The 27969-nt window shown below is 53.2% G+C and overlaps 1 protein-coding gene and 1 long non-coding RNA gene across 4 annotated transcripts in view; one reads left to right on the top strand and one right to left on the bottom strand.

The window, feature by feature from the left end:
• Nucleotides 1-22507, bottom strand: part of LOC108176725 (uncharacterized) — a 46797-nt gene extending 24290 nt beyond the window's left edge. The window contains exons 1-2 of the long non-coding RNA XR_007919870.2: nt 22268-22507; nt 20864-20927 (exon numbers count right to left, since the gene is read on the bottom strand). This is a non-coding gene — a long non-coding RNA (uncharacterized lncRNA). The remainder of the gene's footprint in view (nt 1-20863; nt 20928-22267) is intronic.
• SALL1 (spalt like transcription factor 1) lies at nt 1817-18087 on the top strand. Of its 3 annotated transcripts, XM_051846755.2 has the most exons (4): nt 1817-1977; nt 3551-3643; nt 12621-16099; nt 17242-18087. In XM_051846755.2, exons 2-4 carry the CDS (start codon nt 3568-3570, stop codon nt 17680-17682), a joined length of 3996 nt encoding a protein of 1331 aa, XP_051702715.2. In that variant the 5' UTR covers nt 1817-1977; nt 3551-3567; the 3' UTR covers nt 17683-18087. The 3 variants fall into 3 exon arrangements, with proteins under 3 accessions (XP_051702715.2, XP_069918129.1, XP_051702713.2); XM_070062028.1 differs by lacking the exon at nt 1817-1977 and having other exon boundaries at nt 2818-3643; XM_051846753.2 differs by lacking the exons at nt 1817-1977; nt 3551-3643 and adding an exon at nt 4187-4729.
• Nucleotides 22508-27969: the final 5462 nt, after the last annotated feature.

Genomic DNA, 27969 nt, shown 5'->3' with positions numbered 1-27969 from the left:
AAGCGGGCTGGCAGCCTAGCACCTCCCCCGGGTGCGGCTCCTCTCGGCCCGCGAGGTCGCGACCCCGGCACAGCTGCTACCTCGATTCGGGCCACCCCTATGCCCTCTCGAGGAGCGGCTCGTGGGTACCGGGCCCTCTCGAGGAACTGGCGAGCCGGAGCCTCGTCACCAGGATCCTCCCCCGCCACCCCTGGCAGCTGCCCCCAGCCCTGGGCCGCAAGGGCGCGACCCCAGAGAGCGCGCGCAGGTCTCTGGGGTGCACCGGGCACAGGGAGGGACACTAGCCGTGGCTTCTCATTCGCACTCGCTGCCTTCCTTCGCCCTGCTTCAAAATAAAAATTAACCCCCACTCTGTCTCCCACGTTGTTATTGATTTAATTATTTCTTTGCGCCGCGGCTCCCGGAGCCACGGCAGCTCCCTGACACGGCGGCGCCCGCGTCAGCGAACCACGGAACTTGGGCCCGACACAATGGCCCGTAATTGATGTATTGCCATCAACAATAAAGACCAATTCTCTCCCCGCCATGCCGACCGTCCCCTTCCTCCCATCCCCCTCTCCTCCACCTCCCTCTCCTCTCCCCCGGCCGCACAGGGAAAGAAAACAAACAAGAAATTAGCGGGGGGCGCCGCGCGCGGAGCGAGACGCCCGCCTCTACGCCGTCGAAGACGCAGAAGAACGAAAAAAGTTATTAAAGTTTGGATTTCCCCCCCAATTAATTCGTCGTTGCGCGCCCATTTTTAATTAAACTTCGCGAAGATGTTTTTGCATGTTCATTTCGTTTGGTGGTTTGTTGTATTGTTTGGAAGGAGGGAAAGCCTTTATTATTATTTTTTCTTCTTCTAATTCCTTCATCTCAGTCACATATAGACCCAATAAGGAGCACATGAGGAGCTATTCCAGCGTGCGCGCGGCGCGCACCGGGAGAAAGGGCTTGCGGGACCCCCCAGCTGGACTCGGTTCCCCCGCAGCCCGCGGCTTCCCGGAGGCCCGGACCTGCCAAAGGCCGAGAGCGTTAGCGACGGGCGCGGGTGCCTCGGCACGCGTGTACGTGCGGGGCGACGAGTGTGAAAGTGCGGGGGCCGCATCTTCGTACCTGCGAGGGTGCGGGCTGGGGTGCTGGAGACGGCGCTGGTTTGCGGGGTGGGGAATTACACGTGCTCCTGGACACGTTTCCCGGGGGTCTGGGGAAGCCAGCGGCTCGCATCCCAGGAGCGTGCAGATCCATCTTTGCCGAGGGATCTCTTTAAATATTCAGTGAGAAATAATGGCATTTGAAGCACCACCTATGGAAACATTATTATCTTCATTCTTCAACATCAGCCTCACTGATAGCTTCGTTTGTCTTTTTATCAAAATCTACTGTACCCTGCAGGACCTGGGGAGCCAGGGAGAGCGGGGTGTGTGTGCGTGCCTGAGAGAGGGCTAACAGGGAAAATGCGAGAAAAGCCAAAGAAAGGGCCAACAGGGAGAACGCAGAAGTTGTATCAAGAAAATAAATAAAGTCAGCAGGCGGAAAACGGAAACATTCAACAGTACACAAAAGATTTAGACTTAAAAAAAAAAAAAAGACTTCAAGACCGAAGAGGAGTAGGAGGGAAAGGGTCTTTGGCGCGCGCACGGCCAGACTCCGGCTCTGCTGGAGTGATCGGTGCCCACTTCGCGCGAACCGACTGTGGCACCACCCAGACAAGCGCGCTCCCGAATTGGGGCGTCCTCACGAGCCCTCTGCCTTCCCGATCGCGAGATAGGGCAGGGATTGTGTGTCTGCACCCCCGCCTCCCCCATCACTGCGCCCAAGTTTAGCAGAGTTTAGTCCTTCGGGCGCCGGACTTCGGGAACCTCGGAGCCAAGAGACCCCGAGGCGCGAGGGGACGAGCTGGGCTGAGCTGAGGATCGAGCCTGAGGTTCGCGGGCGCCTGAGCCCGGCAGAGGGAGTGCGGGGCCCGGACTCCGGGCTCCAGATTCTGGGGCGTGGGTAAGGAGGCTGCATCCCAGCTCGGGGAGATGGAGATAGAGCGAAAAGTTTGGGCACCGCACTCGGCGAGTAAAGGCGAGCTTCCGAGCAGCTGGACGCCAGCGGACAGGGGCATTCCCCGCCCCACTCCTCACTCCCGGATCGGCACCGCCACCTCCTCCGGGGTGGCTGGGGAGCCCTCTCCCCCAGAGCTGGGAGCTCAGGAGTCCGGGGAGCCGGCTTTGCCCGGGTCGCGGCTCGGCCGTGCCGCGCCTCCCCTCCCTTGGCCAGGGGCACGCTGCAGCGCACCGGGCGAGCGGCGGCCCCTCCCCTCCCCCCGGCCGGAGCTGAACTCGGAGCCCAGGCCGGTCCCCGCTCTCCGCCCGCCCCGGGCTCGGCGGCGCCACCACCGCCGCCGCCTCCCTGCGGAGTGACGCGCCCTGCAGCCAACCCGGGCAGCCGGGGGGAGGATCGGAAGGGGCCCTGGGCGGAGCCGGGCCGCCCCCTTATCCCACGGGCTCGGGGCGCTTCTCCCGAAAACTTCAGCCCTAATTGTCCTGGGAATGTCCGAGGTAGAGAAAGGGAGCGAGGGAGCCAGCGAGAGGCTAGAGGCGCTGAGCCCCTGGTGGGGGGAGGGGGCCGTGGGGGTGGCGGGAGAGCTGTTCCTACCCACCCGCCCCCGAAGCCCCAAGCCCATCACGTTCCCAAACCTTTCCTCGGTCCTCTTCTCCGCGCCCCCGCGAGCCCGGGATCCAGGGCATGGAGAACTCGGGGCGAAGCAGCGCCGAGCCAGGCGGCGGGCGGGCGGGCGGGAGGCCGGGCCGCGGGCGGGAGGCGGACCGGCGTGGGGCTGGCTCGTCCCCACTTGCTTATTTTTTTTTTTTATGAGGGTGGGGGTGGGTTGCTTTCTGGTAGCTCTTAAAGAAACGAAGAAACACTCACGAAGCGGGACGCCCTCCCCCTCAAATCCCGCCACGGGACTCCCCCCCGCGGGCCGGCGCGTCGTGCGCGGGAGTTGGGAAGTTCGCAGCGCGCCGGGAGCCCGGGTCCCCAGCCCCCCGCCGCCCGGCCCCACCCCCACCCCCCGCCAGGCCGGCTTAATTCCGGGGAGGGCATGCTAATTCGGGTCGGCCCAGCCCGAGGGGGCGGGGGGCGCCGGCCGGGGCGCCGGGCGCGCAGTGGCGAGGAGGCAGGCCCCCGGCGGCCGGGCCGCGGAGTCCCGGGCGGTCGCGAAGAGGGTTAACCCAGTGCCGGGCGGCGCGGCGCGCAGAGCCAGCCCCGCGGCCGGCTTATTGGGCCAGCGCGCGGAGAGACAGGGGTCTGCAGCAAATCACGAACTAATTGATTAAGGCGAGCGGGTTTGAATAGCGCTGGCCCGGTGCCAATCGCCTTTCAAAGAACCCCTCTATGATTAATCGCAATGCATTATTGATAATCATAATTATAGCAGGACACATGCGCGCTGCGCCCGGGGCCGGGGAGCCGGGGAGGGGGCGGGCGGGCCGGCGGGCGGGGGGAGCCGCCGCCGCCGCCGCCGCTCGATTTCCGTAATTTTGAGAAGATTTTTTTTTAGTAATTTTTTATTCTGCCCCAGCTGATGTTTGAGCCAGCATGTCGCGGAGGAAGCAAGCGAAGCCTCAACATTTCCAATCCGACCCCGAAGTGGCCTCGCTCCCCCGGCGAGATGGTGAGTGCTCCGGCCCGCGGCCGCGGACACACGCGCGCTCACACTCACGCACACCCGGACCGCGGCACGCGGCCGCCCCGCGCCCGCCGGCCCGGCCGCCGCCACCGCCGCCGCGGCCCCGCTCGCCTTTTCGACTCGGCGTGTTTCCTCTTCCTTTTAATTCTCAATTTGCCTCTGCGGCTTCCCCCCTGCCCCGGGAAGAGCCAGCAGCCCATCTCCCGGCGGGATCTTTCAGGAGTTGCTCGGTCCTCCCGGGGGGAGGAGGAGGAGGAGGGCGGGCTGGCCGGCCTGGCTCCTCCGCCCGGGCTTCTCCCGGGAGCCGAGCCCAGCCGCGCGCCCAGCCGCGGCCAGGACCCCGGCGCCTCGCGGGGCGCGGGCGCGGGCAGAGGCCGTCCGCGCCCGCCCTCGCGGGCCCCACGGCGCTTCCAGCGCCGCACGCGGGGCCCCCGGCCGGGCCTCCACCGCCCCGGCCCTGCTGCCAGCGGGAAGGAAGTTTACTTGGTGCTCCGAGCTGAACTCCGAGAGTAGGGCGGGGTGGGGGGGGAGGGAAGCTGGCTGCGTCCTGGTGCCCCACGCTCCCACCGCCCTCGGCCTGTGCGGCGGAATGAGGTGCCCCGGGGGCGTTCGGAGCTGGCCAGAAGCTGGAGACCCGTGTCGGGGCGCTGGCGCCCGACGCCCTGGGGTCACAGCTCAGCGGAGAGCGCACTTTGCTGCGGGTGCGGAACGAGGAAGGTGTCCCGATCCGGCTCCCCGAGTTCATCTCCGCATCTTTCCCTCCCCTCAGTACATGCACCCTTCGCCCCCGAATGCTCCAGATTTGGTGCTCGCCCTCGGCAGATCGTGGCGCCCCGAACTTGAGACGGCACCGGGAAGGAGTCCTAGGGTGGTTTTTCCAGGATTGCAGGGAGGGGAGGGGGAGTAGCCAGCCAGGCAGCCGAAGGGCGAAGACCCCTGGAACGGAGGCGCTCGCTCTCGCCGGTGGAGGCGACAGCTGCGCGGTCCCCGAGGACGTGAACAAGTCCAGGACAAAGTTTGTGAGCGGGAGCCACGGCCGACCGCGGGGCACCTCCGGGCAGGGAACTGGGGGTACGGAATGGGGACGCGGGACTCCCGCCTCGTCCTTGGAACCGTTTCTCTAGAGTGGCCTCCGAGCTCCCAGGCCCAGCGCCGGGGACCGTGGAGCGGCACCCGGGCTCAATTCGTCCGATTAGCCCTGCACGTCGCTCGCCTGCCGGCCGGCGCGCACACAACGAGCTGCCTAGTGGTGCTCACGACCCGGGAGGGATTTTTAGGGTGTGGAGGAGGAATCAGGACCCGGACAGGGCTCTGAAGCGTGCCCCCGATCAGCCTTTCTGTCCACCGCGATCTGCGGCCGCCTGGGCCCAAGGTGCCTAGGTCCCTCTCCCAGAGGCCTGGCTCTCCCTGGAGCTGGGGCGCAGGGACCCGCGCAGAGGCCGGCCGCCGAGCCTGGGGACCCCGGCTGTCGCGACATGGGGACTCCTAGCCTGGGGTCCCTGTAAGAAATGGAGAAACTTGAGAACACGGGCTGTAGTGTTTGCCTTCTCCCATTCTCCCTTGAAGCCTTCCCCCAAATCGCTGCGATTTCCTAATCCGCTGAAAAGAGCTCCCGCACCCCGCTTTGCGCCCCAAACGCGCGGGGTAAGGCAAGGTGAAGTGACCCGAGGCCGCAGCGGTACCGTTCTGGGTTTATTAGGCAGCTTCGCGCCCCTGCACCCATCTTTCCTGGAGTTTCTGTGCAGACCTTCCGCACCGCCAGCCTGCTAGGCTCACAATTTGTATATGAAAACCCCAAGAAGAGAGAAAGGAGGGTTTTTTAGGCTATGTTGTTCATTTGGACTGATTTTCTACATTTTACACACACACACACACACACACACACAAACGATTCAAGTCTGGTGGTGGAAGCAATTGCCTTTCCCCCTCTCAATCCGGCATTTTTAATAGTTAAAGGCTCTCATAAAGCAATGGCATAAAAGGGGTTCACTACCTCTTACTCTGATTATTTCTTAGTACTTTTTTTTTTTAGTTTATTTGAGCTTTGAGGTAAGTTAATTAAGGGATTGAATCGAGTTTCCTTTCTTTTCCATCTTTCTTTTCCTTTCTCTTCCTTCCTTCCTCCCTCTCTTTTTTTTCTTCCCCAAAGCTGGTTCATTGTCCCAAGGAGCAGTGTAGTGCGAGGGACACCCCAGGAAACACCCCTCCCAGCCAGGCCTGTGCCCCTCTCTGCTCCCCCTCCTCTTGGCCTTCAGCAGGAATGGTTTTAGCTTATGACTGTTTTTACATGGTCGAACAATAAGTTCCGAAGAAGTTGCCTAGAGGGTGGATTTTGTAATAGGGTTGCAGGATTTAGTGTGTTGTAATAATATTAGTACACAAATGATCCTCCCCAGTGCTGGATGTACAGGCAGGCCTAACGTGCCCCCCCCCCGCCCCCCACCGCATCCCGGTCTTTTTATTTGAGAATGGTTGTGAGAGAAATGCAGCTGAAAGTTCTAGAGGGACCTCCGGGTTACCCTTAGAAGGTCACCCCTCTGTGGTGCATCCCTTCCCTGATCACCAGTCCTTCCTGGAGGGGCGATGGAGTTTGGCTTTGTTGTTTACATATATGTGTGTGTGTGTGTGTGTGTGTGTGTATGTGGTTACATTTTTAGAAGGCACACCCCTGTTCAAACATTGTGGTTACTTTTTTCTCGAGGTAGTCCTCAGAGGGGCGAGCGAAACAGCAAACACAGCAGATCCAATCTAGTTTCTGTACTTCCCAAGTGCCAGCACCTCAGGTTTTTATGACTTCTGCCCAGAGTAGAACCGAGAAGTGTGTAGACCCTAGTTAAGGAGCAGGTCTCAGGTAGTGTGTTTGTGTGTGTGCATGTGTGTGTGAGTGTGTGCGCGCTTATAAAGACAGCCGAGGCATGGAAGCAGCCACACAGACCGCTCCATCAGAGCAAGTTCAAGAAAACAGGGTTCTTTGGCCGATTTAACTTAGGGTATCGGTGTTTGACTCTGCTGTAGTGCAGCTGTAACGCCAGAAACACTCTGAAATAACCTGGGGAATTCTTGTTTCTTAGGGAAGCAAGATTGTGGCACATCTGACTTGCCTCTTATATGATATTCAACAAGTCTCGAAACACTTGTAGAAAGAGAACTGCCGCTGCAAAGACGGTGCACAGAGATAAATAATTCTGAGCAAGAAGGTTATGAAAGTTTACTGATTTTTAGAAGTGGGTTCTCTGCTATAGATTTGAATTTCAGTTGTGGTGTGTGTGGGTGGGGATGTGTGTGTGTGTGTGCCTGTATTGGATTTTTCTTCCCTTGGTGGTAATTTTACCACGCCTGTAACTACATAGCTGGCCTATTTGGACTCCATTCATTTATTAAGAAAGTATTTTTGCTGTTCAGCTTTTTCAAGGAAAAGATAATATTGGAGGAAAAATAAAAGCATCATGAGTTGTAGATCAAACATTGACTCACGTGAAGTATCATAAAAATATCTGCTTACTGATATTAATACTGAAATTCTATTATTTATCAAAGTAATTTACTCATTGTGAGCAGCTTAATGGCAACACATTGATTTCTGGACCCAAAAGGTTAGAGAGAACCATAATTAATTGCTTTTTTTAAAAAACCGACACCTGCAAGATAAGGCAGTCGGAAAGAATTCGTGTTTAATCAGGCCTATTTTAAGTTTGGCATTAATGGGGGATTCTGGATGAGAAAATGCAAACTGTTTGAGATTTGCTTCAGGCTGTACATACTTCCTACATTGTCAACAACAAAACACACACACACACAAACACACAACCAAAGCCAAAGTCCAGTTGGGTGTAAGGTTTCATGTGTGAAAGTGCCTCTGCGGTGCTCAGGGTTTTGTGGTCTGTATTATGTGGAGTTTCTCCTAAGGTTCATAGGCACAAGTGCCAATGTATAGGTGATTCTTGGGGGGTTGGGATCTCTTTCATCTCTTTGTATACGTATGGAGGTAGCAAGTTGCCTACCCACAGAGTCCTTTCCCAGGCAGGAGCCCACGTGTTTACTGTGGAGAGCCTCTGCAGCCTGGAGCAGAAATAGGCAGACTGGTTAAGTGTTTTGAAATTGTTCAAAAGCCACGCTGTGTCTGTGTGCTAACCCGAACGAATTCTTCCTACGGTGTTAGCTGGGTTTTTCTAGGAGAGAGCATTGGCGCAGACCGCCCCGTAGTCTAAAATAGTCGTAGATTAGCAAAACTGAAGTCCTCTAGCTGTTCAGCCAAAGAGACGGTAAGTTAACCTAAGAGCCGCCGCCCCTCCCCCCGAAAAGAAAAAAAGTTGCATGCCAGGCTTCGGAAAGCCTCCGTGTGCCGGAGCTGTTTTAACCTTTGCTAGCCTCCTCCCATGCAGGGGTGACAAGGTCCAGATCATCATACGTCTTTCAGTATCTTCCCGGTGACCCCCAAATTGAGTCTTGCTAGTCACTTAGCAGGAAGTTAGTAGTTTATTTTAGTTTCACCTTATCAGCTTGGCTTCTTTTCCTAACCTTATTCCCCTGTCACCCTCAGATGCCAGACCCCCAAAGGGGAAGATTGACAGGTAGTTCTCATAGCTCAGTTTTACCCGCAAACAACAGGGATTTAGTTTCTTGTGCCTTTGCCAATGTTTATGTAGTCAAAGTTTAGATCTCGCCTTAAGGAGTCTCTCTTTTACGCGTCACTGGAATACGAAAGCCACAAAGAAGTTTTTGAACAAACCCTTGCAACTGGAACCCCATCTAGTGTTCAGTTTGATTCATCCGTGGGGGAGACGCTCTCCCCCTTTCTTTTATTGTGTGCCTTAGGTGGGCTGGGCTCAAGGTTTTAAAAGCAGGGTCTTGTCTGGGTGGCTGTGTTTTCAGGGATTGCATTTGTGTTGGATCCTGGTCAGAACACCAAGCTAACTTGAAGGGTGCCGGTCCGGTCCATGTTGTCATTTGCTTTCTCATATCCCAGAGAGGAAAGTTTGGACATTACAGAAAATATGCACAGCATATGTTGTCGTGTTTAAAGATTCTTTTGGAATCCTCAGCTAGATATTCAGATTCTGGCTTTTTCTCAGGTCTGTGCAAGGAAAAAAAAAAAGATAAAGGATCAATCCATCAAATATGTTTATGACAGCCTTCCTAAATAGGTCCATGAACGAGGAGCAGCCTCTTAAAGTTATGGGCTACAAAACCACCATGGGGAGAAGTTGTGTGACAAAAATGCTCATATGGTCTTAAGGTGAAGGCGAGTACAGTAAAGTGTCTTTCTGAGAAGCTCCAGAAAGAAAACTAGGTCTGGTAGAGGAGGGTGGTGGTTTTTGCTTTTCCTGGCTGGCCAAACCTTTCTCTGTGGGGCAGAGTTTTATTTTTATTTTTCTCAGCAGACAGATATGCTGGAACACTTCAATTTTCTGCTTCTGATTCTGCCAATGTTTTGGTCAAATGATGAAAAATGGATAAATTTGAATTGAGTATCAAGTACAAAAATAACACAAAAACTAAAATATCTGGGAGTTCAGTAAAAATTCTGTAAGGGGGGTGGGTGTACGTTAAGATCATCCCCTCCCCCAAAAAAGGCCCAGAAAATTCCAAATATCTTTTTCTGTGTACATACTTAGAAAACCACTGCTTCTTAAATTTTCCTATCTGGCTAGCATTATAAAATTACTTTCATTTGTATGCAAAATCCATAGAAAAGGAACGGGAATGTTGTTTTCACCATAGTACAAGGAAGGAGGCAACTGTGCTTACTATAATGGGGTCACCAGTTGCAATCCTAGGTAACAGATTATTGAGAGAGATACAAGCTCGCGGGATGATGGGAAAAAGGAATTAGAACTTGTTCCAGTGTGTCTATCTTATTGCAATTTAAAATATTCCCTTTGGTAGTTAAAGATACAAACTAGTTCTCTTGTTTTTCTCTGTCTCCTTTTCAACTGTTTCATTGGAGTTCTGTTCAGAATACAGATAGATTTAAAGTTAAGAATTATTACAGTGTAGCGACACCTGCTTTTGAAATCCATCAGAATAGATACCAGGATGGGGGATGGGGGGGTCCTGGAGGTGTTCACCAACATCAGGAAATTAAATTAGTTGACTCTACAGTGAGATCAAATGTCAGCTTATTAAAATGTTGTGAGAATCTAAGCTAAAACATAGGCAGCTTTTTAACAGTCTCTCTTAGAAGAAGCAGGCGTGTGTTTTTCAGCGTCTCTCATTTTCCGTCCAGTTAGCACAATCTCAAATATAAAAATGTTCAGGTTGAAAAACTTGCAAATTCTCAAGTGAGTCTTGAAGCCGCACACATACAGAACTCCAGCGCAGGAAAGTAATAATCAGCTAAATCTTGTAAAGCAACCTTTCCTTTATTTTCTCTCTCTATTACGAGACTATCAGACGTTTGTAAGTTATAAAGAATTAAAATGCCCTTTAATCGTGAGCACAGATGTGCTAAATATTTGAAGCAACTACATTGTAATGTGTACAATTGATGAAGTCAGTTTTCTGATTTCCCTTGCTAGTTATTTAGTTCTGAATCTGTCATTATTTGTCTAAGCCCAGCTGACCAAGCAAAACTGTGTTTTAAAGTGGCTTTATGTTTTGATAAATGTGAGCTGGTTGAAAAGTATTTTCCACTGAATGCAGAGCTTAATAGAACATGCTGACATAATAGTTTTAATGCATTTTGTTGAAAATGTGTGAACAAACAGAATAGCTTTTGTTCCTTCATAATTGGCTGTAAAAGTAGATGGAAACATAACCATTACATATGGAAATGTGCAAAGAGAAAGAAATCACATTTCTGTTGAATATATTAGGAATTGCATTTCCTAGTTTAAAATAAGCATCTGAAATGGATGCATCATTTAAAATTGGTTGTCAAAATAAGAAGCTTTAAACGGAATTTTTGTCACATTATTTTTGTCCCAAGTTAAGCGACGTAACTTGAGCAAATTTCATCTAATATTTTGTTTATGTTGTTTTAAGGCAAGAGGAGAGACAAAAAGGGACAAAAAGAGCACCTTCCACGTGCATAGGAATCCAGTGCCAATTAGGATGATTAAACATTAAATTAAAACTGGATCATTATTGGTGTTTTCTGCTACCACTAAGATTTGTTTGGTGTCGTTACCACATTTTGCACTATACCCTCGTGGAGATTAAACGACCAGCATTAGGAAAGCTGGCTTGTTAAGTATAACTTCGCTACTAAAATAACACTTGCAGTGAATACAGCATGCATGCATTTGGCATTCTTTCCTCTTCGACTTCTGCATCACTCAAGGCAAGCAGAGTTAAGGAATTTTCGGAAGTTAATATCTCGCTATTAAATCTATTTTCTGAAATGCAAAACTCTTCAAGCCTTTTTTTTTTCTTTTTTTGATGTTTACTACAAAAAAGGCAAATGGCTGACTCCTTTGAGTAGACTATTAAGTTTGCTAGGGAGGAAAGAAAAAACAGCTTTTTTTTTATTTTGCATTTATTCATATCCGCAATTACTTTCTTCCTGCAAGTTTTGTGGGAGATTCAATTTGGAAGTCATGGAAACTACCTATTATCTGATTCAGTTCTGCAGGAAGGCATGCAGGGAGGTAATCCTTGAATTAAACAGTTTTTTTTTTTTTTTTTCACAGCCCTCCGAGATGACCACACACCATTTGTACAACAGAAGTTGGTGTTCCCCATGCTGGGCAAACAATGGGACGCCATCCTGTCTTTGAATAGGATGTTAGCTTGGACTTGGAGATTTTTATGTTTAATTTACAAATGGATCTTAGTGAGAAGACATCTGAGCAACCAGTGGAAACAAACATGAAATAAAGGGATTTTTTTTTTTATAATAAAAGGTTCAGGACAATCTGTTAAACAATTGATAACAGTTCAGAGCAAGCTGCTTTTAAAGACATTCAGACAAGGAGGGCTGCAAAGCGTTTCCAAACTGTAGCGCAAGCATGATCTCTGACTGGGGTGGGCAGCGCGACCCCTTAACTATGCACCCTTCTCTAAGTTGATGTTTAATCAGAAATGGAAATCCTGCCCTGGAGTCTCTAGATGGAAAGCGCCGTTTCTGATGAAATACTTAGAGGCTGAAGGTTGCCATTTGGGGCCTAGTGACATAGATTCCTCTACCAGTGGCGTTGTGGCGGGGCTTGCATTCTTTAATTTTAAAAATAAACATGCCATGGGGTGATATATAGGTGCCAGGCAGGCCTTGTAAGGGATTAGGATCATCGTGTTTCTCCGCATTGTGTGTGTGTTGCTTTCCCTTTTGTATTCAAGTTAAGTCTTGAAGAGCAGCCTGGAGGATTTGCTGGTGATGTGACTAAAGTGTGTTTGTCACGGATCACACTGAGCCGGGGTTGGAGGTAGGGGCTGGAGGTGATCTTCAAGTTGTCAGTCCACAGCTTGGCGATATGCATTTTCCCCCCACCGCTTGTCAGCAACTGATTGGAACCTGAATGACTACAAATTAGTTTAGTGACAGAACAAACTGTCACAGATATCTTTGGATCAGTTGAAAATGAATAAGGTTGACAGAAACTCAAGAGCCTAATAAGTCCTCAGAATGGTTGCTGGACCCTCTGCAGATGAGTAGACAGTAAGGTGTGTAAAATATTGGGAATCAATATTTTGCTATGGAATTTCATCATGTACCTGTGTCGCCCATTCGGAGTATTTCATGTTTTGATGAATTATCTGAAGCCCGTGACTACCTGGGCTACGCCATGGACATGCAAGTCCCCCTCCCCCCTACTCCACATGCACACACACACATACACACACACATACACATACACACACACATACACACACACAGCCTTAAAAAAATGAATCCCGAGCACCCTCAGGCCCCATCGATTGGTTTTCCAGGGCTTCAGCTGTGAGCTGGGCCTTGGGCATCTTTCTGGAGGTGACTGTGTGGCCCCGGCCCCGCTTCTAACCCTGCGCCTCTTGGTGTTCGCAGGAGACACGGAGAAGGGTCATCCCCCAAGTCGCATCACGAAGAGCAAGGACGCCCACGTCTGTGGCCGGTGCTGTGCCGAGTTCTTTGAATTATCAGATCTTCTGCTCCACAAGAAGAACTGTACTAAAAATCAATTAGTTTTAATCGTCACTGAAAATCCCACCTCCCCGCCCGGAAGCTTCTCCCCCAGCCCCGCTCCCGATAATCCCGAAGACCACATGCATGACACGGGGAACAAAACCGATCAAGTGGACGGCGGCCACCTTTCAGAACACAACGGGCTTGACAGAGAAGAGTCCATGGAGCTGGAGGCCCCCGTGGCTAACAAAAGCGGCAGCAGCGGGTCCTCGAGCGCCGGTGGCGGCCACGGTGGCGGCAGCGGGACCTCGGGCTGCAGTAGCAGCAGCAGCAGCAGCAGCAGCAGTAGCAGCAGCCCCGCCACAGGTACCTCAGCCATCACAACCTCTCTACCTCAACTCGGGGACCTGACAACGCTGGGCAACTTCTCCGTGATCAACAGCAACGTCATCATCGAGAACCTTCAGAGCACCAAGGTGGCGGTGGCCCAGTTCTCGCAGGAAGCGAGGTGCAGCGGGGCCTCGGGGGGCAAGCTGGCCGTCCCCGCCCTCATGGAGCAGCTCCTGGCGCTGCAACAGCAACAGATCCACCAGCTGCAACTGATCGAACAGATCCGGCACCAGATCCTGCTGTTGGCGTCTCAGAACGCAGACTTGCCAACATCTTCGAGTCCTTCCCAAGGTACTTTACGAACATCTGCCAACCCCTTGTCCACGCTAAGTTCCCATTTATCTCAACAGCTGGCGGCAGCAGCTGGATTAGCACAGAGCCTCGCTAGCCAGTCTGCCAGCATTAGCGGTGTGAAACAGCTCCCCCCAATCCAGCTACCTCAGAGCAGTTCTGGCAACACCATCCTTCCATCCAACAGTGGCACGTCTCCCAGTAGGGACATGCTGGCGGCAGCAGGTCCTACCCCGTCCTCGGAAAAAGTGGCTTCGAGTGCCGGGGCCCCGCATGTCAGCAGCGCAGCCGTCTCCACATCGTCCTCACCACCTTTTGCAATAAGCAGCTTGTTAAGCCCTGCATCTAATCCACTTCTACCTCAGCCGGCCCCTGCTAACTCGGTGTTCCCCAGCGCTTTGCCCAACATCGGAACGACGGCAGAGGACTTAAACCCCTTGTCTGCCTTGGCCCAGCAGAGAAAAAGCAAGCCACCAAATGTCACTGCCTTCGAAGCAAAAAGTACTTCGGACGAGGCGTTCTTCAAACACAAGTGCAGGTTCTGCGCGAAGGTCTTCGGGAGCGACAGTGCCTTGCAGATCCACTTGCGCTCCCACACCGGCGAGAGGCCTTTCAAGTGTAACATCTGTGGGAACAGGTTCTCCACCAAGGGCAACCTCAAGGTGCACTTCCAGCGCCACAAAGAGAAATACCCGCACATCCAGATGAACCCCTACCCCGTGCCTGAGCATTTGGACAACATCCCCACGAGCACCGGCATCCCCTATGGCATGTCCATCCCTCCAGAGAAGCCGGTCACCAGCTGGCTGGACACCAAGCCAGTCCTGCCCACTCTGACCACCTCCGTCGGCCTGCCGCTGCCCCCGACCCTGCCGAGCCTGGCCCCCTTCATCAAGACGGAAGAGCCAGCCCCCATCCCCATCAGCCACTCTGCTGCCAGCCCCCCGGGTTCAGTCAAAAGTGACTCTGGGGCCCCCGAGCCAGCCACGAGAAGCCTGGGTGGGCTCCCAGAGGAAGCCGACGCGTCCACTCTGCCACCCTCTGGCGGCAAAAGTGAAGACAGCGGCGTGGTCCCCGCCTCGGCCCCTGCAGGGAGCAGCAGCAGCGCCCTGGGCTCGCCAGCAGCCGACTGCGGCCCGGGCAGCGCCCCCACATTCACCAACCCTCTGTTGCCACTCATGTCGGAGCAGTTCAAGGCCAAGTTTCCTTTCGGGGGACTCCTGGACTCGGCCCAGGCATCAGAGACTTCCAAGCTGCAGCAGCTGGTAGAGAACATTGACAAGAAGGCCACGGACCCCAACGAGTGCATCATCTGCCACCGGGTCCTGAGCTGTCAGAGCGCCCTGAAGATGCACTACCGGACGCACACCGGGGAGAGGCCCTTCAAGTGCAAGATCTGCGGCCGAGCGTTCACCACGAAAGGGAACCTCAAGACCCATTACAGCGTGCACCGGGCCGTGCCCCCGCTCAGAGTCCAGCATTCCTGCCCCATCTGCCAGAAGAAGTTCACCAACGCCGTGGTGCTGCAGCAGCACATTCGGATGCACATGGGGGGCCAGATCCCCAACACCCCCGTCCCCGACAGCTACCCCGAGTCCATGGAGTCCGACACGGGCTCCTTCGACGAGAAGAATTTCGATGACCTGGACAATTTCTCTGACGAGAACATGGAGGACTGTCCCGACGGCAGCATCCCCGACACGCCCAGGTCGGCCGACGCCTCCCAGGACAGCCTGTCCTCCTCGCCTCTGCCCCTCGAGATGTCAAGCATCGCTGCTTTGGAGAACCAGATGAAGATGATCAGCGCTGGCCTAGCAGAGCAGCTGCAGGCCAGCCTCAAGTCGGTGGAGAACGGCTCCGTTGAGGGGGACGTGCTGACCAACGACTCGTCCTCAGTGGGCGGGGACGTGGAGAGCCAGAGCGCCGGCAGCCCGGCCGCCTCCGAGTCCGCCTCATCCATGCAGGCCCTGTCCCCCTCCAACAGCGCCCAGGAGGCCCACAAGTCCCCCGGCGTCGAGGAAAAGCCACAGAGAGCGGCCGGGCCGAGCGAGTTCGCCAACGGCTTGTCTCCCACCCCCATGAACGGCGGGGCCCTGGATCTGACATCGAGTCACGCAGAGAAAATCATCAAGGAAGATTCCTTGGGCATCCTCTTCCCTTTCAGAGACCGGGGTAAATTTAAAAATACCGCTTGCGACATTTGTGGCAAAACCTTTGCTTGTCAGAGTGCCTTGGACATCCACTATAGAAGTCATACCAAAGAGAGACCGTTTATTTGCACAGTTTGCAATCGTGGCTTTTCCACAAAGGGTAATTTGAAGCAGCACATGTTGACACATCAGATGCGAGATCTGCCATCCCAGCTCTTCGAGCCCAGTTCCAACCTCGGCCCCAATCAGAACTCTGCGGTGATTCCCGCCAACTCCTTGTCGTCTCTCATCAAGACGGAGGTCAACGGCTTCATGCATGTTTCTGCTCAGGACAGCAAGGACGCCCCCGCCGGTCACGTCCCTTCCGGGCCTCTGTCATCCGCTGCCACGTCCCCAGTCCTGCTCCCCGCTCTGCCCAGGAGAACTCCTAAACAGCACTATTGCAACACATGTGGCAAAACCTTCTCCTCATCCAGTGCCCTACAGATTCACGAGAGAACTCACACTGGAGAGAAACCCTTTGCTTGCACTATTTGTGGAAGAGCTTTCACGACTAAAGGCAATCTTAAGGTACCTGCCTCCACCGTGCACCTCAGCCACCCCACCGGCCCGTGTCTCCCCGCCACGGATTGCCTGTAATGCATGCGGCCCGAGATGCAGAGAGGGAGAGAGGTTCTCAGGAGGGGAACCTGCTGCTTGCACCTGCCTGGGGAGGAGCGGGGGACGCCCTTGAGGGGCAGGATCATGGCCAGGACAAGGGCAGCCTGCAGCTCGCTGAATGTCAGAGCGCATTGAGTAATTTGGTACCTAAGCGAAGCAGCGGCCTCTCCCTGTTGTCTCGCTAAGTGCACCAAATGAATTGCTCTACCTACCCAGGAAGACAGCCTGGCGTTGCCACAGGGCATTGATTAAAGACCTCCACGTGGCCTGTGCGCTGGCTGCATCACTTAATAATTGCGGCTCGCCTCGGCGTGTGCATCTATTTTTCACAACCACGCACTCCAGCGTGGTTTGCTCCTCTAAAAACAGTAACGTCACTGGCTCTGCTAATGGGCATGATGATAATTGATTAGACAACATTTCCTACTGATAAGTGTTGGAAATAAAGCAAATATGCGTAAGTTCCGGAGCAACAGTTGAGCGCTCTGACTGTGTACATCTCTGTTGACAGAGTCTCTCTCTGGAGATTGCTGCCAGTAATGTGAGATGAATAATTACTTTCTGGCCTTTTTTTTTTTTTTTTCCCCTAGCCACACACGGGGCCCTCCAATGGGCAATCAGCAAGGGGTACTTTTTTCCCATCTGAAAAGGACATTTATAGGGTAAAGGGTGTCAGATACAATCCTTACCATTGCAATGAGAGTGGACATAACAATTCGCGCCCTGCAAGGCGCTATCTGCTGGTAGCTGGCTTGTTGGAGGCCATTATAAGCTAAATACGGGCAATAAAAAAGGAGTAAGTAAGGCATCTCGGCCGGGGAAGAGGCAAGACAGGCCCTGGGCCGTCGAGGGCGGACACGTTATTAAGAGTGGCCGCGAGTGCAGAGTTGCCGCTGGCCTTTCCACTGTCTGGCCCGTAATAAGAGTAGACGTGCAGGCCCCTTGCTTTGTCGCGTCCTGGGATATGAGCTGAGACAGATGCAACTATTAAGCTTCTCTTCCTTCCTCTCTCCTCCCTCCCTTCTTCCTCCCTCCCCCCACCCCCACGGCAGGTTCACATGGGCACTCACATGTGGAACAGCACCCCGGCGCGGCGGGGCCGGCGGCTCTCCGTGGACGGCCCCATGACATTTCTAGGAGGCAATCCTGTCAAGTTCCCAGAAATGTTCCAGAAGGATTTGGCAGCCAGGTCAGGAAGCGGGGATCCTTCCAGTTTCTGGAACCAGTACGCAGCCGCACTGTCCAACGGGCTGGCCATGAAGGCCAACGAGATCTCCGTCATTCAGAACGGTGGCGTCCCTCCAATTCCTGGAAGCCTGGGCAGCGGCAGCAGCTCACCTATTAGCGGGCTGACGGGGAACCTGGAGAAGCTCCAGAACTCCGAGCCCAGCGCGCCCCTGGCCGGCCTGGAGAAGATGGCCAGCAGTGAGAACGGCACCAACTTCCGCTTCACCCGCTTCGTGGAGGACAGCAAAGAGATCGTCACGAGTTAAAGCCACCGGGGCCGCCACCTCTGGTGGCCTCCTGCCCCCCACCCCGGCCCCGTGCCCCTCACCCCCTAGTCACCCCAGCTCTATGGACCACGACATTCTGAAGACATTCTTTTGTACCTTGTTCAACTTCTAGAGTTCTAAGAAAGCTTATTTATTAGTGATATAACCTTGCTTTGCAAACAGAATGCAAGCGTTAACTTTGGTCTTCTATATTTTGGACTAAATACTAATTGACTAAGAGTGCTGTAAACTTGCTGTAACATTTATGGCAATTTCGAGTTGCCCTCCTAGGCGGTCTTAATCTGGCATTAACTTATTTTCTATATCCAGTTTAATATGAATCCGGTGTTGATGCAATGCCACAGTGATGCATTAGGTCTCTAATAAAGTCTGTATATAAATGTACACTTTGATCCTGCTGAAAAATTTTATCAGCAAACACATTGTCTAATCTTTCGAAACAGATTCAAGGAAAGGACTAGAAGTACAGACTGAGCAGTGTGGGTCTTTGCAAGGTTTGGGTTTTGTTTTGTTGTTGTTGTTTTTTGTTTTTTTTTTTTTTGTTTTTTTTTGTTTTTTTTTTTTTTTTACTTTTATTCTAAAATTCAACCGCTTTTTTTTCTTGTTTTGTTTTGTAGATTTAACCATTTCCGTTTGGAACGCTATTTGTATTGTGCTTTTTACTTGCGTCTTCCCTCAATGTTAATAAGTTTCTGTATAGTAATAAGCACGCAGAATTCTTTAGAGAAAAAAACAAGTGTTGTTTTGGTAGCCTTGTAGGTATATTCACAATAGAAAATGTGTGCTGGAATTTCACAATGCTGCTAAGTATAGCATCTTGAACAACCTTCCGTGGAGAAAAATGTAGATGCTCTTGTATATACAATAAGAAATATCACTCTCATTAAAATGTACAGATGGTCCCTACAAGAGCAAATGTTTCTTCTTGATCGAGAGCAGGTATAGTGTTTGTTTATTTTGTATTAGGTATGGAAGAAGAAAAAAATTGGACTGTTACATGCACTTTCTTGGAAAGTTGAAAGGAAAGGGGGAGGGTCCAGTTTCTTTAACATTTAATACTTACTAACAACAGAGATACTGTAATTTTACCCAAGTAATCAAATACATTTTTTTTTTGCAACAGATAAAGCAAAATCCCGTGTCTGTGTTTTCAGAGTACATTTTTCTATGTAGCCAGGCCCCTGACCCTTGTCAGGTATACCCAGGTACCAGTGACCTGTGCAGGAGAGCGCGCGTGCGCCCCCTCTCTGCGTAAGCCATGGGAAAAGGCCTAACAGAAACAGGGTTTTACAAGGCCTCGCGTTTCCTTTATTTTCAAAACTGGGGGCTGGCCGCCCAAACCTGGTTCGGGAGCGCATTTAGTAATCTCCCCACTCCGCTCTCCCGCCACCGCCAGCCAAAGCAAAGAGAGACAAAACTTGAAGGTTGCACCCTGCAGGGATTTCGCTCTCAGCTTTCGGCCAGCCGCGGTGGCTTCCCGGACTCCACTCGGACCGAAGGCGGCCGAGAGCCTCGTCCCCGCGCCCTCGCGAGGCGGCCGCCCGGGTGCCACCGTCTGACTCACACACTGGGCGGCCACCCAGCGAGGCCGGCGCGCGCGCGCTCGCCTTGGGCGTCCAGGCACTGGGGCGCACATGCGTGTTTGAGAGACACAGTACAGGCTACGCAGAGGCGACTTGAGTTATCTCCTCGCGAACATTCTGGCCGAGTCTTCCTCTCCCCGCTTTTGTCCCAGCTGGAAAGGCGTCCCTCCAGTGTGCGCCGTCCGGGTGGAGGCCGCGTCTACACCGGCGGCGATCCCCCACCCCCACCCCGCAGGGAAGGAGCGGGCTTCGGGGGCCGCCTGCACGCACCGCTCATTGGACCTCAGCGGCGCCCGCCCAGCCCCGCGTTCCGGAAGGTGCGCGCCGACCCCAGCCCCGAACCGTGCCGGGTGAGGGCGGGGATAGAGGTGCGCGCGGCGTCCGGGTCGCAGAATCGTCCCCAAAACGCAGAGGACGCGATTTCTCGCTTCCGCGTCCCCGCCGCCCAGAAGTGACCCTCTTTCCCCCCGGCAGAGAAGCGCGGGGTCTCGCGGGGCCCAGGGGGCGGGCCTCGGTGCACGGGCGGCACCCTCCACCTCCCACCGCTGGGCGTGGCTCAGAGAGGGCGCCCCGGCGGGGACGACGCCCGAGGACATCCGGGGTGGCCCCCAGCGCCTCGCCGGCCCCTCCCCAGCGGGGTCCAGCCGGCGGCCCCCGCAGCTGGACTGCGCTCTTGCCCGCGGCCCGGCGACCACCCCCGAGCCCGGAGCTCCGCGCTCCGGGCAGGGCGCGGGGGTCACGGCCCTGCGCCCCCGGGGCTGCGCGCGGAGGCGGGCGCCGGGGCGGGGAGCGCGGGCACTTCCCCTCGCGCCAGCCACCCCGCCCTTCCAGCGTTTTCTGAAAGTGACTTCAGGGAAGCCCAGTTGCTTTTCGATCAGATTTTTGGAGGCAGCCGAAGCCCTTCGGGGGAAGGTCGGAGCCTGGGTCTCTGCCCCCGCCTCCCCTTCCCTCGCCCTTTTGTCCCTGCCTGTCCATTTATCGACCCGCTATCTTTCTGATCTATCGATCATTACCTGCCCGTGCGTTTCCAAAACAAGAACTCGCCCTCGGCCCCGCGGCTCCTCCCAGCGTGAGCAGCGCGCGAGGCGTGGGTTTGTGTTTGCCAAGCCGAGGGGGCTCCTGGCAGGTCGAGGCCGTGCGCGCCCTGCCCCCACGCCCGCCGACCCGGCCCCTGCTCCCCGCTGAAGCTTCGGGGGTCCCGATGGCTTTGGAGGAAAAAGTCTCTGAGCGCTGAGAAGGCGGCTCGTCGGCGCGTGGGTCGATGGCTGAGTTCTCCGCATTTGGGAACTAAATATATGTACTTGGTGACATTTTTTCCCCAGCTCGTTGGCTTTGATGTGTGAACGGTTGGAAAAATCTTCACAAAACCCCTTGAGCCTACTACCCCAAATTTACAAACGTTAGCAACTTCCCGTTCTTCTTTTTGTTTTGTTTTGTGCTTTCCTGTCTCTCTGTGTCGCTGTCATCCTCTCCTCTTTCTGGGTTTTTCCTTCCCTGTGTTCCTTTGTGTTAGTTTCTTCTTCCCTCTCCCTTCATCTGCACTGTTCCACAGCCCCACCCTGGGGAAGGACACTCACAAGCTTCCTTCCTTCTGGAAAATACAGGAGTCCTTGGAAGAGCAGTTTGGTGATTGACAGGGACCTGAGCAAGGAAAGAAAAAAAAATTAACAGGAGCAATGACAGACCCAGGCTGCCAGAGAGAGAGAGAGCGAGAGAGCGAGAGAGAGAGAGAGAGAGAGAGAGAGAGAAAGAGCGCGCGAGCGAGCAGTTGGAGCTACCTGACGCCAACCTGGAGCTATGAGTCTCATATCCCGGCATTCACAGCCAGGTTCATTCCTGTGGCTTTCAGAGGGTGGCAGAAAGCGACATTTTTTACATAGAAAAAAAAGGGGGGAACAAAATCCTAAATGATTTGCAGTTGACATAAATTTCTAGCAGTAGATTATTTGCTTATTATTTTTGGCATGGTGCGAGTGTCAAGAATGAAAGAACTTTCAAAAAAAAAATCTCCCACTCTGTTAAAGCTTCGCAGTCCCGTTAGAAAAATAAGAAAGCAAGGGGCTTTGGCCAAGGGGTTACCCACTCCACCCCCAATGGAACAAATGTCAGAGAGGTAAGGAGGGGGGATGCAAAATGAATTTCAAAGGGCTCCACAGCAAAGGGCAATCTGAGATTCACAGAAAAGTAGAGGCGGATAAGACAGCAATTAGGTCATCTCATCCAGACCCCAGGAAATATGTTTAGATCAAAGCCTGCTCGGTCAGAATAAACAGAAGGGGACCGGACTGGGCCCTCCCAGTATTTTCATCTCAGTGCTAGGAGCTGCTAATCTAACCAGTTCTATCTGTTGGAGAGGCGGGGGCGGGGGGGGGGGGGCGGCGGAATTACAACTGAAAAAGTGACTAAGTGAAAAAATGCTCTCTGCACTTTGGGAAGATGTAGATTCAGATTTGAGCTAACAAGTCACAAGGTCCAGGCCCAGAGCAACACAAACTTCCTGGAATTTTAGCACCAAGTCAATTATCTAATCCTGGCCCATTGTCCCTTCCCTGTCACCTCCCCCAACCCCATGCAACTGAGGATGCCAGAGAATTGACATTTTAAGAAATTGTTAAATTTTAACTGCAGTCTAAGAACGTTGCAGGCAGCCGGCTTTTGGGTTCACTTCCCTGCCGCCTGCCCCCTCCCCCGCCCCCGGCAGGCAGCAGGACAGCGTGCTCCCCCCGTGCTGTGTGTAGGGGTCTTCAAACCCCACCGTGGGGGCCCACTGACGGATGCCAGGAGCTCACGGCTGCGCAGAAGCCTGGCTTTGGAGACATGCGGTCCGGCAGCCGTTTTGATATTTTAACAGCTGAGCCCAAGTCCTGCATAAGGCTTGCTTTCACCGCAGAGCTGATGGCCTGAAACCAGCTGCTAGGGAACATTCGATAGATAGAAACATCCAGAAAAGGGACAGGAAATCCCACAGAAGGAAAATTCACCCAGGCTAAATCCAGGGTTGGAGTTGCTTGCTGAGCCTGGTTTCCTCTTGAACTGTTTAAACATATGATTTGGCTCCTCTTGTGTTTCTACGTCCATCTGAGCTCGAGTTTAAGAGCGACTCCTGGACCGAGTGTCAGCTTGGCTCCAGGGCCCTGGGCGGCCGGCCGGGGACGATGCCGGGGCTGGGGGAGGTGACCGGCCATCTTCTGTGAGGGGCCACTTCCAGGCTCGGCACTTCACTTCCGGTCTGGGGAGGGCTTAGGAGGACGTGGAAGTTGAGGAACCGGGGTGGGGGGTGGGCATGGGGTCACATGATCTCGTGGTAGAGAGAACTACATTGGGGCGAGGCCCAGAGCAGCAGCCGTAACCAGGTGAACGGGCAGCCCCTACTCCTGCTATTAAGGGCAGGAACAGGAATGCTATAGAAGCCAACCTGTGGATGGACCTCCTGTATTCAGAACTGGGGGCATGACTACCTGTCTCATCTTGCTCATGATTTGTTAACGATCCATTTAACAGATGGCAAGGCTCAAGGAGCAGAGAGGAAACTCTGGCCACGGAGAGTCCTGGCGCTGTCACTAACTGTGACACAGCCTCCCTGCCCCTCTGCGCTCTGAGAAGTCCGCTGTCCATCATATTTCCCGGCTGCTTCCTTCCATCCCCACTGTGCCGGGAGCACCAGCAACACTGTTACTTATTGACGATCTTCCCTGTTCTGGGAAAGGCTGGGAAAGTTGTCTCCAGTGGTCTTTCTGACCCTTCCATCTGAGAAAGACTTCCCCCAAATCAAAGCAGGGCCAGCTCGTCTTGCCACTTCACTCTGTGTGACTTTTAGAAACTCCACTCACCTGCTGCCTCTCGCTTGAGACAAGTGTGAGGACCGCGGAGTCGGAAAGAGCTTTATTTAAGCTCCCATCACCACCCCTGACCTTTGAACCTTCACCTTTGAACTGGCCTGGATTTTTTTCAAACTCTGCTTTGTGCATTAGGAAATGGGTACAGAGTGTCGGCACCAGTATTCTTTTTCAAAGTAATAGGTTAGAAAATAGCAGATTGGGGGCCGGTGCCATGGCGCACTAGGTTAATCTTCCGCCTGTGGTGCCGGCATCCTGTATAGGCACCGGTTCTAGTCCTGGTTGCTCCACTTCCAGTCCAGCTCTCTGCTGTGACCCAGGAGGGCAGTGGAGGATGCCCCAGGTGCTTGGGCCCTGCACCCGTGTGGGAGACCTGGAGGAAGCACCTGGCTCCTGGCTTCAGATCGGCATAGCTCCAGCCATGGCAGCCATTTGGGGAGTGAACCAATGGAAGGAAGACCTTTCTCTCTGTCTCTCTCACTCTCTGTAACTCTACCTGTCAAATAAATAAATAAAAATCTTTTTTTTTTTTTTTTTTTTTTTTTTTTTTTTTTACAGGCAGAGTGGACAGTGAGAGAGAGACAGAGAGAAAGGTCTTCCTTTTGCTGTTGGTTCACCCTCCAATGGCCGCCGCAGCCGGCGCACCGCGCATATCCGAAGGCAGAAGCTAGGAGCCAGGTGCTTCTCCTGGTCTCCCATGGGGTGCAGGGCCCAGCACTTGGGCCATCCTCCACTGCACTCCCAGGCCAACCGGGACAGAATCCGGTGCCCCGACTGGGACTACCCGGTGTGCTGGCGCCGCTAGGCGGAGGATTAGCCTATTGAGCCGCGGCGCCGTCCAATAAAAATCTTAAAAAAAAGAAAATAGCAGATGATAGAACGTGACGTAGCACTCGGCAGTGTGCTGGCCAACTTTGTCCTTGGGTACTTACGTGCCCTGGGTCATGCTTAGCGTGAGATCCTGTCAGAAAAAATCTCTCCAAGTCATTGGCCGAGGCACTGAATGAAAACTATGCTTCTCCCCCGTGTTGTGTTGCAGCTGAACAGGAGTCAGGGGCTTTAGGGAAAGCTGTGATGACGGCGTGGGTTCCCAGGTCCCCTTTGCAATCACACATCCATCAACGCAGTTTTGTGAGTTGTGCTTCTGCAGGGAGAGAGAGGAGAGGCTGGCTTCCACATGCAGGATTTCAGCAACCGTGTGTCATCAAGGGGCTTTCTCCCTAAACACACACACACACACACACACACGCACACACACTCACGGCTATGCATGGACACTTACCTAAACGTGCAGAGCTCGGAGTGGCTAGAAAGGACCCTCTTTGCATATCCAGAAGTTGGTCTGAGAAGCAGGACCTGAGTTATTTAGCTTTATCCCTGTTGATCTGGTCTGGACACGACTTGGCCTCTGTCAGACAAGATGCAATATCTCCACCCTGACTTTCAGTCCAACACTTGTTTCAGTTCAAGCGCAGAAGTTCCGTTGTGAGCTCCCATGCTGGATGCCAGTTCTTCGGCCACCTTTGCTCCATGCCCTTTGCTGTGTGCCTTGCAATCCCTCCCCGCCACGGGCAAGGGGGACTGGCCTCACTGTGAGTCTGCCCGTGGCACTGGTTTTGGCCAGGAGAATGCGGCAGGCACTGCGGGCACCAGTTCCAAGCTCAGGCTCAGGACACCTGTGGTTTCCCTTCTGCCCTTGTGTTTCTGCCATCATCAAGAGTAGGACAGGGCAGCTGGGCCCCGGGAAGGAATGAGTGCTGTGGGGAGATCAGCCATCCCCACGGCAAGCCCAGTCTAGGCCAGCAGAGCTGCAGCCAGCTGCAGGTTCCTAAGTGCACCCAGGGGGCACAGTCTGCCCATTGCTCTCCAGGAGTAAGGAAAAGGTGGTGATTTTATGCCCTGGAGCTTGAGCAGCTCCTTACTTAACACCACGGGGCCACAGTTCACCATCTCAATAAGATGTATTTAGCAAGTACCATATGCTAGGCTTCACTTGAATTAACTCCTTTAATCCCTGTGAGGCCCACAATTGACAGGTGTCGTTATGGAACCCATTTTCTGGGTAAGGAAAGTTAAATGCCACACACCTGGTAAGCAGCAAGACCTTGAACCCAGATCACCTGGCTCCAGAGTCCCTCTGCTGGGTTCTTAATCCTGATGCTACCCCTTTGCCCACTCACAAACTTTCCCTGGAAATTCACCGCCAGACCTCACGGCACCGTAACACGGATACCTTTCAATTCTGCACCTCCCCGCCTTTCCGATGTTCTGCTTGACAAGGGGACTTCAAGGTCAGGGTGGTGATGCAGTGAGCTAAGCTGCTGCCTGAGACACCGGCGTCCCATGTCCAAGCACCAGTTCCAGTCCCTGCTGCTCCACTTCCCACCTGGCTCCCTGCTAATGTGCCTGGGAAAGCAGTGGAGGATGGCCCAAGTGCCACCCACATGGGACACCTGGATAGAACTCTGGACTCGCGGCTTCTGAACTCTGGCCATTGCAGCCATTTGGGATTGAACCAGCAGATGGAAGATTCTCTCTCTCTCTCTTTTGCAAATAAATATTTTAAGAAGTTTGTGGAAAAAATTAAAGTTGTTTTGTGTTTTGGGTTTTTTTTATTTTTATTAATTGGAGAGGGAGAGAGAGAGAATTCCCGTTCTCTGGTTCACTCTCAAATACCTCCAACTCCAAAGGCCAGGAGAGGTCACAGCTGGGAGCTGGGACCTCAATCCTGGTGACCAGGACCCAACTACCTGAGCCATCCCTGCTGCCTCCCAGTGTATGCATTAGCAGGAGGCTGGATCAGAAGGGATGCGGGAGGCTGACATTGTGACACAGGTAAGTCTCTCTGCTTAGAACGCCCACCTCCCATGCTGCTCCCTGCTTCTGGTCCAGCTTCCCGCGAATGCGCCTGGAAGGCAGCAAAGGATGGCTCAGGTATCTGAGTTCATGCCACCAATGAGAGAGACGTGGTTGGGATTTCCTGGCTCCTGGCTTTGGCCGAGCCCAGCCCCGGTTGTTGCAGATATTTGGGGAATGAACCATTCAACTCTCACTGTGTGTGAGTATGTGTGTGTGTCACTCTGTCCTTCAAATAAATAAATCTTTTTTTTTTAACAGAAAAGCAAAGCTGAGACTTCAACCCAGGAGTCCCAATGGGCCAAACTCTCAGCAATAAGTTTGCTTTGGTGCAAAATTATTTGAAATCTATGGCTAGTGTTTTCATAATATACATTTTCCATGAGCCATTTGAAGGGTCTCGGTGTGCATAGATTTCAATTTTTTTTTGCATAAAAATCCATCTGTGTCCCACCACCATTTTGAAGTTCCCACATGTTTGTGGATGGCCAGAGAAGACTCCCCAGGGAGTCGCAGGCAGCCAACGTGTTCTCTAAGACATCCCTGACTGCCAGGAGAATGCTCCTGGCCAGAGTCCTGGCTGCTCAGCGTGCAGCACAGACAGAAATAGCAGGGATCCACACTAATTGTGGAGCCACGCGCTAATTCCAGTATCTTCCTTCAGCCCAATGAATGCTTTCTGCATGTGATAATCATTATCTCCCGGCCCAAGACCTTGTTAATGCGTAAAGATCACTGTAGTTTTGTATCTTTTCCATGGAGGAAATGGTTCATCTACCTAGGAGTGGGTGGCGCTTTCTCCCCCTTCCCCTTTCCCTCTCCCTTTGGAAAACAACTCAACTCTTCTTCCTTTTCCTTTTCACACACTGCTCGCCATGCACTGTGTCGCAGGTGGGGAGAGTGGCTCCTGCATCAGCGCTGGGATTCAAAAAGGGTTTGCAGGCGCATTTTTTTCTCCAAGTGAAGAGAACTGATGCAATTCACATTTTCTCGCTTGCACAAAGCTATGTTTAGAAATTCCTCAAAAATCAAGGAAATGTTTAGAAAAGTCATTGCAATTTCAAAAAGTATAGAGGGGCTGGCATTGTGGCACAGTGGATTAAGCAGTCGCTTGATAAGCCAGCATCCCAGAGGAGCTCCCATTCAAGTCCTGGCTGCTCCACTTCCGATGCAACTCCCACCTAATGTCTAGAAAGCAGCGGAAGAAGGCCTACGTGCTTGGGCTCCTGCCACCCATGTGGGAGAGACCTACAGGAAGCTCCTGGCTCCTGGCTTCATCCTGGCCCAGCCCGGCCCATTGCAGCTATCTGGAGAGTGAACCAGTGGATACAGGATCTTTTTCTCTGTCTCTCCGCCTCTAACTCTGACTTCCAAATAAGTAAAAAAAAAAAAAAAAAAAGCAGATCTTAAAAAAAAAGCACTGGATATTTCTGAGCAGATCCCACAGCCCAGAAAATCCATTACTGTAGAGCTAAAAGGATGCCTAGAGCCCTCAGCTCGCAGACTGCAGACTCTCAGGCCGAGTTTAGCCTCCACATGTGTTTTAGTTGGCTCAGGCAGCATAGCTGACAAATTTGAACGCGTTGCCAACATTTAAAAGTCAGGAGATCTCATATAAAAGTTCAAATTTCCATATTTTTTTTTTCGAATGTCAGTTCTCGTCTTTCCACGTTTCAACAGCTGGCTGCCACTGAGGCCCGGTGGCCCCCCTCCCCCCGGATGCAGCAGACCTGCCCTGCGCTTCTCTACAGCCCCCATCCAGGTCATCTCACCCAGCCACCAGTGTGCTGGCCTCTGTTTGCAAATGAGGAAAGGGAGGGCAGGAGACAGAAGGATGTGGCCTTAGTGAGGAACGTGCCCGCAGCGCAATCCAGCAGGCCGGGCTGGGTGCACCGTGGGATATGGCACCATCAAGGCAAAGAGCCGGAGACAGCATGAGGACGTATCTGGAGCAGGGCTCCATCAGGAAGCCAACCTCTGTGGGCAGACAG

The sequence above is a fragment of the Oryctolagus cuniculus genome, chromosome 18 (assembly GCF_964237555.1).
Source record: "Oryctolagus cuniculus chromosome 18, mOryCun1.1, whole genome shotgun sequence".
Classification (NCBI taxonomy): domain Eukaryota; kingdom Metazoa; phylum Chordata; class Mammalia; order Lagomorpha; family Leporidae; genus Oryctolagus; species Oryctolagus cuniculus.
Note: the sequence above shows the minus strand (reverse complement) of the source record. Positions and strands in the feature narration are given on the sequence as shown.